Source organism: Erythrolamprus reginae, chromosome 3, assembly GCF_031021105.1.
Source record: "Erythrolamprus reginae isolate rEryReg1 chromosome 3, rEryReg1.hap1, whole genome shotgun sequence".
NCBI lineage: Eukaryota > Metazoa > Chordata > Lepidosauria > Squamata > Dipsadidae > Erythrolamprus > Erythrolamprus reginae.
In genome coordinates this window covers 102570433-102587136 of record NC_091952.1, presented here as the reverse complement: position 1 = coordinate 102587136, position 16704 = coordinate 102570433, and the positions used below count along the sequence as shown (strand labels likewise).

The window sequence follows — 16704 nt, the reverse complement described above, 5'->3', positions numbered from 1 at the left end:
TAATCTGATCTCCTTATGGTTTGGCCAGAAAATAGCATACAAAATAATCCGAAGCTTGTGAAAATTAATCCAATGATACATGCAACAAATGCATGACCTTAAATAAACAGTATTGTATGTTCTTGTGTAAAATCCTAATGCTATCAAGATGGGAAAATGAGGAGTTATTTGCTATCAAATGAATCTAATTTGAAAGGTGATTTGTTAATTATACACCTTATTGTTTAACATTGTAGAAGACAGTATTTGAGAGACACGATCCATTAGTTTTACTAATAAAACTTTGCTGATCCATTGAAAGTAAATACTGTATACTGAGGTTTTGTGATCCACTTGCATCTTTAATGACAATTTCTTTCTTTGGTTTTAAAGCATCAAGAATTCCCCTGCAACATAAAGCAAGCAAGCGAACAAACAACTTATGTTGTGACAAAGGAAATAACATATGGGGATATTTTGCTTGATATCTAAAATTGAAATACACATGCTTCGTGTAGCCACTTGTACTGTTTTTATTAGTGCCAAATAAATGCAACTTTAATTTTACTTCATTAATTCTTATTTATGGAAAGCAGCACACATTGCTGCACACATTGGCATATTAGTCATATACAAAATAATGAAAGATGTGATACAAGATTAGCTTTGCTGTCTATATTTAGCCAAGCATTTTACAAACTTTACCAAAAGCAAAGAAGCTGCACTACACAATTATAGCAGCCTTTGGCAAACAATGCCCCTAAATATTGAGCATCCTATATTTAGGTATTTACCATTTCACGCTTCCTTTTTTTCATGCCAGTACAAATCTAATCCTAATGTGAAACAAGCCATAACATAAATAATACTGTTGTTATTATTATGCAGCTATATAGAAACATCAGTGTTCCCTGATTTAAAATAATTTTTAAAATGCTTGTTTAATTTTTGGTGTTGGCTTCTGGAGTAAGCTGCACTGAAGCCGCATATATAAAAAAAGAACAGAGCTTAAAAGTAGAATAGAAAAAACTTGAAAAAAGCATATTTAAAATGGACACTCGAACTGTTCCTAAGGTGAGATTGGCTCCATCTTTGCCAACTTTCCAAAGGTCACTTAAAACCAAGTTGTGTCAATAGACAAAAGTAATGGGTATCTGATTAAGTGGTTCCACAGTTCAAACTATGACACTCCCACTTATCCTTTTTATAATAATCATAAGTTTTGCATGTTTTAAAAATATTGTTTATCTGCTTCCTAGCAAATAAGTCAAGTGTTGTGAGATGGGCAGTCATGTGAATATGAGAGACAAACAAACAAAAGGTCTCAAAACCCATGTCTAAAACAGACAATAAGAAAAGATACTGGGAATTAAAACTCAACTATCACTAGATGACCATCCATCCCAAGCCTTTATAGTTTATAAGTGGCAGTGTTTGCCAGTAAGTTTCCAGATGTAATTTAACACATTGGTTATGTCTTATGTAATGTTAGACACAGCATAAGGATAGCCGCAAATAGTTATCTAAGGCAGGGTCCCTAATTCCCAGTCTGTAGACTAGTAACCAGGCCACAGTATGCCAGAAACTGGGCTGTGCAAACAAGCAAAGCCCTATCCACTGGATGAAGCAAGCAAAACCATGTTCCCTCTGGTCCATGCAAAAACCTTTCTCCATGGAACCCGTCCCTGGTACCAAAAGCTTGAAGGCCACTCATACGGGGATCACTTGTCTCTCATACAGTTAACCTGTCTTGCAACAGACAAGAATGGCAGGCCAAAGCCTCTGAATTCACACAATGGCTTTGGCCTGCCAAAGAAGTTAGTTTGTTTTGGGTTCCATTGATCAAGCATCTAGCCAGACTAGGAAAAGTGTCTTCTGTGTCTCATCATTAGCCTTCTGGAGTAGCATTCCCATAGAAGTTCATGTTGGCCCCTAGCTTATCCACGTTCAACTGAGCCCTAAAATGTTGGCCCTTTCTACATGCCTTGGATTAAGCTGGGAGTGATATAGGGTGGGGTTTTTTTTAACTTTGTTTCATGAAAATGACTATCCTCTTTTCTTAAACTAATGTTTCATTTCTTCTTTTAATATCATGAAACACTCAAAAAATTGTTTTGGAACTGTACAGATTAGAAATTTGAAAAATTAAAGTGACATTATCAGAGAAGTAGTTATTATTGTAAAAAAAGGTAATAGCTTACATCAATTAAATACTTTTTTCAAATAGAAGTTGTATAAAACCATTGGGATATGTAGAACAGAAATTTTAATGGTTTAAGAGCTTGTTATAAATTAATGAAATATCCATCTTTGCAAAAATATTACAGACATCTGGCTTTTCTTTTTTAATCTAGCCAACCCAGATGAAAACAAAACTAAAAAACAAATAGGCTTTCCATTTTAAATTAATAATTTTCTGAGATCAACCAGATGGTTCAGATCATTATAAAACCCTGAAAATCCTAAATCAGCATGATTTGGGTAATGTTATGTCTGAACAAGAATAGAAATCCACTCTTCATACTGTGATTCAGACAAACATAAAGACCCCTATGCTTACAATATTTTCTTTTGGGGAGCTTTACACATCTGCCACTCTAATTTTTATTGTTAAGGGATAGTTTTCCAATGTTAAATTGCAACAAATCTAAGCGAAGAATGACAGCTTTAATTACTTAGTATCTAGTGTTTTGGCCAGATGTAAACTAAGTAACAGTTGGGATTTTACACAATTGTCCTAATACCTTCTTTTTTTAATCTCATTTTGAGAGCTATGTTTCGACCTTGGAAAAGTACTTCAATGAAAACAAATCAATGTAGGAATGTTGTAAGAATGGTTTCTATTTTCCAGTCCTCCATTCATAAAGTTTCCCTGTGCTACAGACAATTATATTTTCCTTTGCATATTCAGTATTGTTCTCACAACAAATTTCTTTTTCCTGGATTACATCAAATAAATGTCTTAGAACATCTTTGGGGGGGAGGATCCACTAATTATTGAAAGGAATAGGAATGAGACATTTAATTTATTTGCTTTCCACTGACAGCATTCTTCCATGTTCACTGTTTGCATCTGGTTTAATGGGACAATATGGTTTTTAATTGAAATGATTCTATGGTAAGTAAGATTGATTGCTATACAAAGAGAATCTGAACATTTTCAGGAACAGAAACCTCTTAATTTCAAACCTACAAAAGTGTGTTGGTACATTATGGTATACCCAATTTCCCCCCCCCAAAGGACGTAAACACCCTTTGTTAGAAGATAGCTGACGTTAATAAATAGTTATGTTTTGTCCAATGTTGCCCAGGCTAATAAAAAAAAAGGAATTAAAGTCAGAATGTGACTTTAATAGAATGTGAAATGGAATAAATTTTGAACAATATTCTCAATTTTTCAGAATTAGTATGTTTTGTTTCAAGAAACATGCCTATACTTGCTTTTGCTTGATTCTTTTCTGTTTATTCCAGAAACATTGGATTTTTGTAACGAATCAGATATCAACCATGACACTCTAAGCAGGGCACCAAAAAGCTTGTGAACAAGAGGTAGTAAGGCATTAAATATAAATATTGCTAATTTAAACATAGTTAAATATTAATACCAAACAATTAAATAGATGATTGGATTAAAAAGAAGAGACATGCATTCCAAGGAACTAAAAACATTTTGTGGCCTTGCCCAAAGTGCTTCTGGCCAGAGATGTCAATCAGAATGAGTGGCAGTACAAGCCACTTTTAGAGGGAAAGTTCATTAGTTTGGAAAATATAATATTAATTATCTGGAATTATGAAGATGATTGTGCCCTTCTAGATAAAGGTTATCCAACATCTATTAATCACAGATTGTTATGTGAGAAATAGAATTAATTATTTATTCAACTGAAATATATAAGTGGCACTCTTGAGATTCAAGTGCTCTAAGTACTACTTCAGAGAAAAAAGTAGTCTATGTCTTAACGCTATTTTTATGGAAATATATTCACTTTTTAAAATGATTTGTCCATATATTTGTAATGCCCAAGATTGAATAGCTTTAAATAGATGAAATACTTATTATTTTATAATTCTACTTGAGAGAAACTGAACTTTATCAATTTCCTTGCATAAAAATAAAAGATGTTTCTACTGCACCATTCCCAATTACTACCAGAAGTATTCAAAGTATAATACAGAATACTTAGTAGATTTTAAAACTTTAAGTTATCTTTCATGGAAACTTGCAAACTGATTTCAAACATCATTGTGCTTAAAAACAAAGCTTTAAATAGGGTTCACTTTTCAAAAAGCTACCCACATTTACATATATTTACATATACTACCCTTATATTTTTTTAACAGCAAGTATTTTGCTCTTTGGTCTTTGAAAGGCACTCTAAGTGTGATATTTCAGATCTCTTTCTTTTCAAATTCTTTCCATGATGCAGTGGAAAAGCATGCATCCCTTGCTTTTCCAGCATTATATTTTCAACAGTGATCACCAAAAGGAAGTACAGTAGTATGAGAGCATATATTGCTTCAGTGTCTTGGGAGTCAGAAGATGAGAACTATATTAGCCTTACAGACTGAAAGAGATTTTCTCCAATTTGCATTAATAGAATGAAAAATGGCTTTAACACCACCAAAGATGCTTATCTGGCAGTATACTAATGTCCTGGAGGGAAAAGCCATTTATTTATATTATTGTTCAACCTGAATAAAAGCTAACAACAGACATAGGTGAGTATATTTTCCTCTCAACTCTTCATGGCTTCTATCAAACAGGAAATAATCTTATTATAAAAGTTTAGGCAAAGTTAATGGAATGCTGTTCTGAATCAATAGATGACAGATTTAGCAGATTTATTTGACATATTGGTATTTCTATCCCCCCCCCCCCCATTTATCCAAATACAGATACTGAAAGTGAGTAGAAATTACCAACATTGTGTAATATTTGATGATCTCATAAGATTTTGGTGATTAAAATTGTGTAAGTGTGAACTTCCTAACTCCTGGTTTATAAGCTACTCTCATTATTTGATGTAATATGGTGATATCTATACAAAAATCCTCAATTTATGACCAGTAGTTTAATAATTATTCCAAGTTACAACAGCCATAGTAAGAGTGCTGTATGGCCCATAAAACACTTCTGGCCCTCGCACAATGTCTGCTGCCATATCCCCCTGGGATCACATGACTGTATTTCAGGAAGCTCACATTTATGATTGGTTGCAGCGTCCCGCAGCAAGATGATCCATTACTTTCTGTCATCATTTGCTTGTTTCTGGCAAAAAATTCTATTTGAGAGACTTGATTTGCATTTATGACCACATAATTCACTTAACAATCTCCATAAAGGATAATAAAATTGGGTCTGGTAATATAGGTGCTTCAACTTATGATCAGCAAAACTGAGAACCAAAATTCCAGTCTGATTTCAGTCATAAATTGAGGATTATCTGTACAGGAAAAAACTGGTAATTGTTAAACTAAGTCAATATTAAATAGAGATGTGAAGAACATGCAGAAAACAAATAAAAACAAACTGTGCTTTTTCCATTTTCCTATCCTGCTGCAAAAAAATACATATTTTTTCTTCCAGGAACATTGGCATTTTCATAAGACAAGGAGAGAGAGTATTTATTGTACGTGGTGTTGCTTCTTTGTTTACATTTGATTCAGAAGTTCACAAATTTGTTCCCACTCTTAAACTTAAAGCATCAGGAGTGTGATAGCACCTTATTAGTGTGACTAATAAGTATTTATATAATTTTTGTAAGAAGTTACAAAGCTCAAGTTAAGATAAAAAAATATCTAGATCAACAGAAATAAACACAGTGGTTTCATCTTCTAAACACTATAGACAAAAATAGAATACCAATAATCTAAATATTTAAAATTAAAACCTACTTCATGATTAAAGTATTGAAATGCTAACACTTTAAACACAAAACTGTTAAAAGAGTGTGCATCATTTGTTACTAGGAACAAATGAGACACAGCAGAAAATATAAAACAGCATAGAATGTGTTAAAGTACATATTTATGACATCCTAAATAGGAGGCCAATTTTCTGCATAAAGCAATGGCAGCTGAAAGAAATTTTGCATCTATTCTAGAGATGGCAAGGTCCCAGTCCAAAAATAAAAATAAAATGAGATTATTCTCAAATAGACTGAATTTCTATTAGAAAGTGAGGTTATAAGATTAAGGCTCAGTTTGTTGTAGACACTGAAGGAATATGTATTGCTAGTACAGTATCTTAGGTTTCTTCAAGATACTTTTTGCTTTGCAAAATAAATACTTTTATACTTTCCTCCAATATCACAGAGAGCAAGATATTAAAGTGGGTTAAGGAAAAAGCTCTACAATACACTGGGCTGATAATATTGAAAAAGTAATTTTTCTTGGTTATATCCTGCCATTATTGAATGTGTTCTGCAACATCTGGAGAGCTGTGTCATACACTTGAAGCTGAATTGAAGAGAGAGCTCTTAATAACCCTAAAGCCAATATAACAGAGAACAAGATATTAGAACAGTGATGGCGAACCTATGGCATGGGTGCCACAGGTGGTACACAGAGCCATATTTGCTGGTATGTGAGCCATTACCCTAGCTCAGCTCCAATGTGCATGTGTGTATGTGGCCAGCTGATTTTTGGCTTCCAGAGAGCCTCCAGGGGATATGGGGGGCATTTTTATCCTCCCATGGCTCCAGGGAAGACTTTGGAGTCTGGGGAGGGAAAAACACGAGCCTACTGAGGGAAAAAAGGTTCACCATCACTGTATTAGAGGAATGTGATGGACACCAGCAGAAGTGTCCATTTATTTATTTCTAAGTAAATTATTGTAAAAAAAAGTATTGCATATATATGTTTCTGGATCAGGAATTTTCATCATTGCTTCATATTTCCCAGGCTTTTTATACAGGTATTGATGACTGATTTTGATGAATGGCAATGTTTAATATACCTTATGTGATGTACTTGTTAAAGATACTTTTAAGTAATAGTCACTTTTAGTAGCAGTTATAGTAATATTTAAATCCATATAGTAATGTATCAATCACCATCTTCCCTTAAATAAATGACAGGAGTCCTGTTGACAAAGTCTCCACATATTATATTTAATATCTCTAAACAAGAATATATACTGAAACTTTGGAAATATGTGTTTATTAATACAGTGGTACCCTCTACTTAAGAACTTAATTCGTTCCGTGACCAGGTTCTTAAGTAGAAAAGTTTGTAAGTAGAAGCAATTTTTCCCATAGGAATCAATGTAAAAACAAATAATGCATGCAAACCCATTAGGAAAGAAATAAAAGCTCAGAATTTGGGTGGGAGGAGGAGGAGGAGGAGGAAGAGGACAGTCGCTGCCGAAGGAAGAAGGTGAGGTGAATCAAAAAAATCCAAAACTTTAAGGCTTTTAAAAAAAGAGGGACTCTGAGGTGGCAAGGAGGAGCACGTGCCTTCCATACAACCGGTGTGAGGCTGCCTCTAATACACTGTGCCAGAGAGAGAAAACCAAGCGGGCGAGAGGGGGTAACTTCCCGCTCCTTTGACCAAAAGGCGGCTGCTGCTACCTGCTGCCTCTTCCTTCCCATGCTGAAGAGCTCCTCTCACCTCTCGCTCACTTGCTTTGTAGCCAGTGCCTTTCCTTCACTGTGGTGACTCCTCGGTTTGACTGAAGCCGAGTTGATCTGGCCGGGGCGAAGCACCTCCTTTTGCTTTTCCGCACCCAGATGCTCCAGGAGGCAACCTTGTGCCGGATGTATGGGAGGCAGCATGAGGGAGTCACCACAGTGAAGTGGTTTATTCCCTCTCCAAGTGCCCAGAGAAAGGAAAACACTTCATTCGATCTGGGCTGCCCAGAGTGAAGGGAGCGTTTCTTTTCTCTGGGGGCTGGCAGAGGTTTATTTCCTCTCCAAGTGTCCAGAGAAATGAAAATGCTTCATTTGCTCTGGACTGCCAAAGCCTCCTTAAGTGCCACCGAAAGGCTCCTCTGGCAGCCCAGAAAAGCCCAAGATGGCCAGGATTAAAAAGGGAATAGCAGGAAACTGCACAGGCCTTCGTGCCATTCTCAAACTTCCTGGGAAATGTTTCTGGGTTAAGGTTCTTAAGTAGAACCCTTTTTGAGAAGAGGCAAAAAAATCTTGAACACTCAGTTCTTATCTAGAAAAGTTTTTAAGTAGAGGTGTTCTTAGGTAGAGGTACCACTGTATAATATAAATCATTAATTCCTATTCGGAATAGACAAAATAACTTACATTTTAAAAGGGGAAAAAGTACTGTCTAGAAAATTATATGAAAAAGTACAAGAATATTATTTATTTTTGTATTATTATTCTACTTTTCAATAAGATAAAGGGCCTTCTGGGAACAAAAGATGCAATAAAAGCCCCAACACAAATAACTAGAAATATCTTAAAAGAAAAGAAAAAAAGGTTGCTATAATAGGTATCAGCAGCTCCCATTCATATAGTTTGAACACATTTTTACAAACATTGTAATGAGAAGCTGGACCTAGAAAATAGCACAGATTTTCAGGGAGATTACCTCTTATCTACCCACTTAATGCAAGTGGTAGTACTGGTATCAGTACTATCATTTGCATTCCAAAAATAAATCCTTTGAAAATTGAATGTTGAAAAACAATGAACAAATAGATTTTAGACAGAAGAGCAAGAAGGGTGAATAAAAATATAGATCCACAATAAATAAAACTCACCACCAAATACATCTCCATTCTGGTAATTTTTCCCCTTCTGAGCTTCCTCTTCATTTTGTACAGCAGAAACATGCTTGGCTGACGCACAGCCCATAGTTTCATTTAGTCAACTCCAGCTTGACTAAGCCGCAAACCATTTCTACAGGTAAGCACACATGGTCTTTGCGTTTTTTGGAAAAATAATCCACCTTCCAGCTTTGCAGTCAAGACACTTTTAAAAATCTGTGATATAAAAAAGAGGAATAAGGAAAAAAAATCAATAGGTGTATGATGTGTATGAGCTAAATGGTTATTACTAATGTGTTCCACCACTAAAGTATTAAGGACCTTAGCGGTTCCTTTTCCCTATTACATAAATTCTTATCTATAGAAAAAGTAATTTATATTTTAATCTCTATAAAATTGTAAAAAAAAAACCAAAACCCTTTTGCTTTAATGGCTAAAGCTTTCTTTTCATCAGCAAACTCTGTCACAACACGAAATAAAGGAATCAATTCACTTAAACAATCCGTTCATCATGTACAAACCATGTGTGCGTTTTAAGGAGATAAATCTGTAGAATTTTCATACGAATGATTTAGTGACAAAATAGTTCCATTTCTAACACACAGCTATCACATGTCAACTTTAGGAAAAAGGTCAATTATTGATAAAGATTGTTGAGTAAATAGTGGTTCAGAAGTTCATGAATAATTAAATAAGATCAATTCCCCAATATGCCCCAATAAATAAGACCTTAGCATCAAATTTCTACTCTACCATCTTTCTATATCAATCAACATAACGGACTGAATTTCAGATAATAATAACCAGTATATTGATACTATTTTACGTTGTATGGGCTTTCTAAATAATCCCTTAGATATAAATTTATGAGATATGTTCTTTGCATAGAATATCTTTGCATAATATAAAATATCACACGAACCTGTGGATACTACTATTAATCCATATAATAGATTGTCCAGATCTCCTGTTCTTCACCTGAGGGGTTTTTTTGGTAACCCTTGAACTTATATAAAAAAATTCTTCAGCATTTACTTGGTCTGCTATTCCTGTATTTGTTTACATAAAAGGCTGAAGAGAAAAGCTAGATCTAGTTATATAAAATTCCTTGCCATTATAATCAATATTGGTTATGTTGGAATAACCCCATGTCCAGCCAACGAAGCAGTGGAAGTGATGGGCCGGTGCCTGGAGGATGTTAGGGCCTGGATGAGTGTCAACAAGCTCAAACTCAACCCAGACAAGACGGAGTGGCTGTGGATCTTACCTCCCAAGGACAACTCCATCTGTCCATCCATTACCCTGGGGGGAGAATCACTGGCCCCCTCAGAGAAGGTTCGCAACTTGGGCGTCCTCCTTGATCCACAGCTGACATTAGAGAAACATCTTTCAGCTGTGGCGAGGGGGACGTTTGCCCAGGTTCGCCTTGTGCACCAGTTGTGACCCTACTTGGACCGGGAGTCACTGCTCACAGTCACTCATGTCCTCATCACCTCGAGGCTTGACTACTGTAACGCTCTCTACATGGGGCTACCTTTGAAAAATGTTCGGAAACTTCAGATCGTGCAGAATGCAGCTGCGAGAGCAATCATGGGCTTTCCCAAATATGCCCATGTTACACCAACACTCCGCAGTCTGCATTGGTTGCCGATCAGTTTCCGGTCACAATTCAAAATGTTGGTTATGACCTATAAAGCCCTTCATGGCACCGGACCAGATTACCTCAGGGACCGCCTTCTGCTGCATGAATCCCAGCGACCAGTTAGGTCCCACAGAGTGGATCTTCTCTGGGTCCCGTCAACTAAGCAATGTCGCCTGGCGGGACCCAGGGGAAGAGCCTTCTCTGTGGTGGCCCCAGCCCTCTGGAACCAACTCCCCCCAGAGATTAGAACTGCCCCCACCCTCCTTGCCTTTCGTAAACAACTTAAAACCCACCTCTGCCGCCAGGCATGGGGGAATTGAGATCCTCTTTCCCCCTAGGCCTTTACAATTCTATGCATGGTATGTATGTATGTATGTTTGGTTTTTATATTAATTGATTTTTAATCATCAATACCAAATTACTATTGTACACTGTTTTATTGTCGCTGTTAGCCGCCCCGAGTCTCTGGAGAGGGGCGGCATACAAATCCAATAAATAAATAAATAAATGTTATATATCAATAAAAAGCAAACTTTTCTTCTCTAGAACAGCCACACACACAAAAATCAAATTTTCAGTTTTACTTAAACACCCTTGAAACATGGTAATCTTGTAAAAACATCAAGCCTCATAAAGCAAGATCTAACACTGGTTCATTACAGAAACATTTAAAATTAACCAAGCTGTCTGGATTTGATGAAAAACTGTAACCTCCTCTTTACAGTTATGCTTGGATAAAATGGGTGAAACCAATCCCACAGATTGCTGTGACTAAATATTACATTAAGTTATAACATATAACATAGATGAAGCCATGAGGCACTAATTATATTTATTGCTTATTATGCCTATTTGCATAACAGTAACATGGGACTAAGTTCAAGTATAAAGAAGAACAAACTAACAGGCACACCAATCACCCTTAAATTTATATAGCCACCGACTCACTCACAGTAACTCTAGGCGGCTTACAAGTAATGAAAACGCAGTATAGAAAAAAATGAAAGTAAAAAACAATAACCACCTCCACCCACTAATAAAATGTTAGCATTTTAAGTGCCCATTCTCCATTTTTAAATAGCTCAGGGAGCTCTGTGCCTGGTTGCCAGTCTACTGCCTCTATTGCTCCTTTTCTGCAAGGACTAATTCAGAAATGTATTTTTTCTCTGCAAATGCTTCACACTATAATCCCATTTGTAAAAGTTGCCAACATTGTCCTTTAATCTCCCTTTAACCACATCGAATCTCTACCATATTATTTTCAAATATTTCTCTTTGGCCTACATTTTCTTGCAATACTTTTAATTTTGAATGCATAAATGTTCATTTTCTTGTTCATTTCCTTTATCTCTTGACATTTTTGACTGTTACATCTTTTCTTGTCCTTTCACTCTTCTACTAAAAGTCTGTTCAGTGGTTGTATAGCTTTGTTGCCATACATTTTTATTCTCTCTCTTTTTTCCTGGTTCTTCTGATAGCTTATTCTGAAAGTACTTGGATCCTTTCTTCTTTGGTACTCTGAGAATAGCGCCGGCGGACTTACCCGCCGGTGCCTTTTGCAGACGGGGCCGGGCAGACAGGGACAAATGGCACAGCCGCCATGTTGTTTCGGCCGAAGTCTCGCGAGATTGCGAGATTTCGGCCGATGTTCAGGCCAGAATGGCCTGATCGTGACGTAGTCCGGGTGGGGCCTGCCAGCTCTATATAAGGGCGTGCAGGCCCGGGATCAGCCTTTTCGCCCGGACTCGTCCCCTGAGCAGACACTCGGCTGGGTGCTGCTCGGGTCGGCCATTTTGTGGGCGGCCTCGTGTTGCGGCCGCCATTTTGTGGCCTGTTTTCGGTCCGGCGAGAAGGTTTTCTTCAGGAGCCGCTGCTCTTGCTGTCGGCAGTTCGGCGGAGATCCTTGAACAGCACGGCGGCGTGCCGCTGGTGGTCACTTTGTCCCCCTCGGGATCTAGGGGGATTGGTAGTACTTGGGGGGGTGTTTTCCCTCAGGGCGGGGGGTTGGGTGTCCGCCGGGGCGGAGCTACTTGGCGCTTCCCTTCCAAGAGGGGAGGGGCATTGTGGGCCGGGAGGGCGACTCTGCCCAGGGGACTTCCAGCCTCTGGTGAACAGCTGCAGCTGTTGGGCCCCGCAGTGGGGGGGTAGCCGGTTGGGTTTATTCTTCCACTGGGGGGGGTGTTCTTCAGTCCCTGGGACCTCTCGCGGGTAAGGCCTGTGGCCATAGTTAATATATTAATCATATAAGTATTACTAAAATACTAGACAGTTGGGGATGGCTCCAAAGAAGAGGCAAGCTCGGGGGGCCCCGACCCAACCAGTGGTGCGGCCTAGGAGGGCTTTGAGGCCTTCATCCCGGGCTCGGGCTAATTTGGAAGGGGCCCCTGGAGCGGTCCCACCAGAGGGGGTGGTGGGGTTTATGCCCCCAGCCTCTCAACAGGAATTGTCTCCCTCTCTTTCTTGGGCCAGGGTCCTGGAGAGGTTGGACGAGCTGGAGCGGTGGCGGTCCAGCTCGGGCCCAGGTAGACCCCTCATGCCTGCACCGGCGGCCTTGGGAAGAGATCCTGAAGAGGTGGCAGCCCAGGCCGAGCAGATGGCCTAGACCGGGCAGATGGCCCAAACCGGGCAGATGGCCCAATCCGGGCAGATGGCGGCGTTGCTGGGCCCCACGAGGATGGGGCCCCCCTGGATGTCTTCAACCCCGTACGGGGCAGGTGAGGCTGCACCACACATGACATCCACTTCACTCCTCCCCTTGCCCGGTCCGGTGTTTAACCCGCCGGGTTTGGGGAGTGGGGCTAGTTTCCTGGGGTCCCCAGCAGGCACATGCGGCCAGGTTTGGTCCCCGCCGGCTCCTTCGGCAGTGGCGCTGGCCCCGGGTGCAGCTTGTCCACTGGGGCCTGGGGTGACTGGGGCGGGGGGTTGGACCCCTCCAGCACCGGCTATTATGCCCCCGCCCCCTTTGGTGGCTTATCCACCGGGGCTGGGGATGTTAGGTATGGGGGCCACCACCATGTGGGACCCGTTTGCCAGCATCAAGGCAGGGGCCATTCCATGCGGGTTGCCAGCCACTCCCTTAGGGTTCCACCTCCACCCGTCCGTAAAGGAGGCGATCTGGAGGGGGGAATATGTGGACCTCTTCTCCCTCTTGAACAGGGAGGTCCCTAAGCAGGATAAAGAAGTAGTGCCCGGGGAAAAGCCCAAAAAGACCAAAGTCAGCAAGTGTTTCAGCTCTTGGCTGTACGCTTTTCTGACTTATGCCACTGTCGTACTTCTGTGGCAGCCAGCCAGGGCCGCTGCCATGCTCAAGTATATTGACCTAATTGCCAGGGCCCATTTTGAGTATAAGGGTACCATCTGGAGGTACTATGACAAGGGGTTTAGGATGCGGGTGGCTTTTGACCCCACGCTGCCCTGGGACATAGTGGTGCCGGACCTCTGGTTCCAGGCCACCTATATGTCTGGCAAGGAAGGGTGTGACAGGACAGATAGAGGGCATTATATGGAGGAGGAGCCCACAGCTTCCACCCCAGCCAAGGCGGCCACGGGGTGTGTGGGGGAGGGCGCCTCCCCCGCATGTCATGAGTTTGCTGCAAAAGGGGCGTGTTTTCATCCCTTTTGCAAGTACAAGCATGCGTGCGGGAATTGTGGAGGTTCCCATGCTGCTTCTGTGTGCCCCCGCCCCAAAAAGGGGGCGGATAAGAAGGGAGGGGGTCCAGCAAAGCAACCCCCACCTACGGGGGGAAAAGGGGCCCAGTCCAATTGATTTAAAGGCACTTGAGGGTTGGTTGGAGGACTACCACCCTCGCTCGAGAGCGGCTGCTCTCTTGCTAGGTTTTTCAAAGGGATTTAGGATCCCTTACATGGGGGTTAGGAAAGCCTTCATGTCCGACAACCTTAGGTCGGCTGTAGGACATGAAGACATCGTTAGGTCCAAAATAGCGAAGGAGGTGGCCGAGGGACGGGTCCTTGGGCCTTTCCCGGAGCCGCCCTTCCCGAATCTTAGGGTATCCCCGTTAGGGGTGGTCCCCAAAAAGGCGAGTGGTGAATTTAGGTTGATTCACCATTTGTCTTTTCCAAAAGGGGAGTCAGTGAATGACTTCATTCCTGACGAGCTTTGTTCAGTCCGGTACGCATCCTTTGATGCGGCCGTGGCCATGGTTAGGAAGTGTGGGGTTGGAGCACTTATGGGTAAATGCGACATTAAGTCGGCATTCCGGCTCCTCCCCATACACCCAGATGACTTCGAGCTATTGGGCTTCCACTTCGAAGGTGGTTTTTATGTGGACAGAGCTTTGCCCATGGGTTGCTCTGTCTCATGCTCTCTGTTTGAGACCTTTAGCACCTTCTTGGAGTGGGCGCTCAGGAGGCGCAGTGGTCTGGGTTCGGTCGTTCACTACCTTGATGATTTCTTGATGGCGGGGCCTGCGCGTTCGGAGCAATGTTTGGCTCTGATGCAGGACTTCGAGGCCCTTTGTGCTCAATTGGGGGTGCCTTTAGCCCCTGAGAAGACCGAAGGCCCTGCCACCAAGATTACCTTCCTTGGTATTGAATTGGACTCGGAGGAGCAATCTTCTAGATTGCCCCTGGACAAGTTGGACAAGATCAGGGATAAACTTGACCTAGTGTTGGGCTGCAGGAAGGTCACTCTTCGGCAGCTCCAGGAATTAACGGGGATCCTTAATTTTGCCTGCCGGGTCATTGTGCCTGGCCGGGCTTTTTCTAGGAGGTTGTACAGTGTGATGAAGGGGCTCCGTTTGCCCCATCATCGTACCCGCTTATGCGCAGGGGTCAGGGCTGACCTCTGTGTATGGCGGGAGTTCTTAGAACGATTTAATGGACTGTCCTTTTGGAGGCACGAGCTTCTTTTGGAAGCTGAGTTGCAGCTCTGCTCAGATGCTGCGGGGACTTGTGGCTTTGGGGTTGTGTTAGGAGACCAGTGGTGCTGGTCTGCTTGGCCTCCGGAATGGAGGGCCTCTCCCCTGGTTAAGGATTTGACCTTTTTGGAGCTCTTTCCCTTGATAGTGGCCTTAGAGCTTTGGGGGGAGCAGTTTAGGGACAAGACTGTGCACTTTTGGTGTGACAACCTAGCGGTTGTCCATGTTGTGAACGCCCTGTCCTCTAAGAGTGACAGGGTCACTCCATTTTGTGCACAGGTCTCTGTCCCTAAACGCATTGTTTTTGGCTAGACATGTCCCCGGGTTAGACAACGGGATTGCTGATGCCTTGTCCCGTGGTCAGTTGTCCAGGTTTCGGACCCTGGCCCCGTGGGCCCGAGCGTCATCAGAGGCATTCCCCGACCACCTTTGGAGCCTGGGCGGGCTCCTGAGCAGTGGAGAGAAGAGGCCTGCAGGGCTATAGCCCTCTCAGTGGCACCAGGCACCCTGAGGGCTTACCAGCATGCAGGTAAGGAGTTTGGGGATTTCAGGCAGGATAGGGGTTATCCTCATAGTTGGCCTGCCCCGGTGGAACACCTGATAGAATTTTGTGTCCAGCTTAGGCAGTGTGGCCTTTCAGTTAGGACTATTAGGTCCAGGTTAGCCGGCCTCGCCTTTCTGTCCAAGGCGGGGGGGGGGGGGTGTTTCACGGATTTTTCTGCTGACTTCCGCATTTGGAAGATGCTGGAAGGCTGGGTGAGGGAGCGACAGGGGACCCCTTCTGACACTCGTCAGGCCCTGACGGTTCAGCAGCTGTCCCTGATTAATCAGGCTTTGGACAGTCTGTGTGCCTCTCTGTACGAGGCCCGTCTTTTTAGGGCAGCGACTTGCATCATGTTTTTTGGGGCCCTAAGGGTCAGCGAGGCCATGGCCTCCTCACAGGCTGACACGTCGCTCCATGCCTTCCAGTACACTGATCTAGCCTTTAGGCAGGGGGGTGTCTCCCTTTCGGTGAGACATTCCAAGATCAGCTGCACAGAGGGGTTAGAATAGAGCTTAGGGCGGCCACCGATCAGTCTGTGTGCCCGGTGGCTGCTTTGCAGCATTTTTGTAGCTTGAGGGGGTCGGGGCAAGGGTACCTTTTTAAACATCAGGACGACACCCCTCTGACCCGGTATCAATTCTGGGTGTTAGTATCCAGGGCAATGGCTAAGGTAGGCATTGATCCCACCGGCTATGGAACGCATTCGTTCCGTATCGGCGGTGCCACTAGCGCGGCACTTTCTGGTTTCCCGGCTCAGAGGATTCAGGAGATCGGCCGCTGGTGGTCAGCGGCATATCTGGGTTATGTTAGGCCCGCTGAGGATTTAGGTCAGGGTCTTAGGCTAGGTAACCTCTCTGTGTCCTCTTTCCAGGTAGCCATGCCAATACAAAACCGACGGCGTTGCTGTGCGGCCACAGCATGATTTTTTGGGCCGGCCGCT

The 16704-nt window shown here is 42.2% G+C and overlaps 1 protein-coding gene across 3 annotated transcripts in view; it reads right to left on the bottom strand.

The window, feature by feature from the left end:
• The window catches only part of C3H1orf21 (chromosome 3 C1orf21 homolog), a 160238-nt gene that overhangs the window by 88613 nt on the left and 54921 nt on the right, over positions 1 to 16704 (bottom strand). For all 3 annotated transcript variants that reach the window (XM_070746313.1, XM_070746310.1, XM_070746311.1), the window contains exon 2: positions 8696 to 8917. In XM_070746313.1, the coding sequence (XP_070602414.1) occupies positions 8696 to 8789 (94 nt within the window). In that variant the 5' untranslated portion in view covers positions 8790 to 8917. The remainder of the gene's footprint in view (positions 1 to 8695; positions 8918 to 16704) is intronic.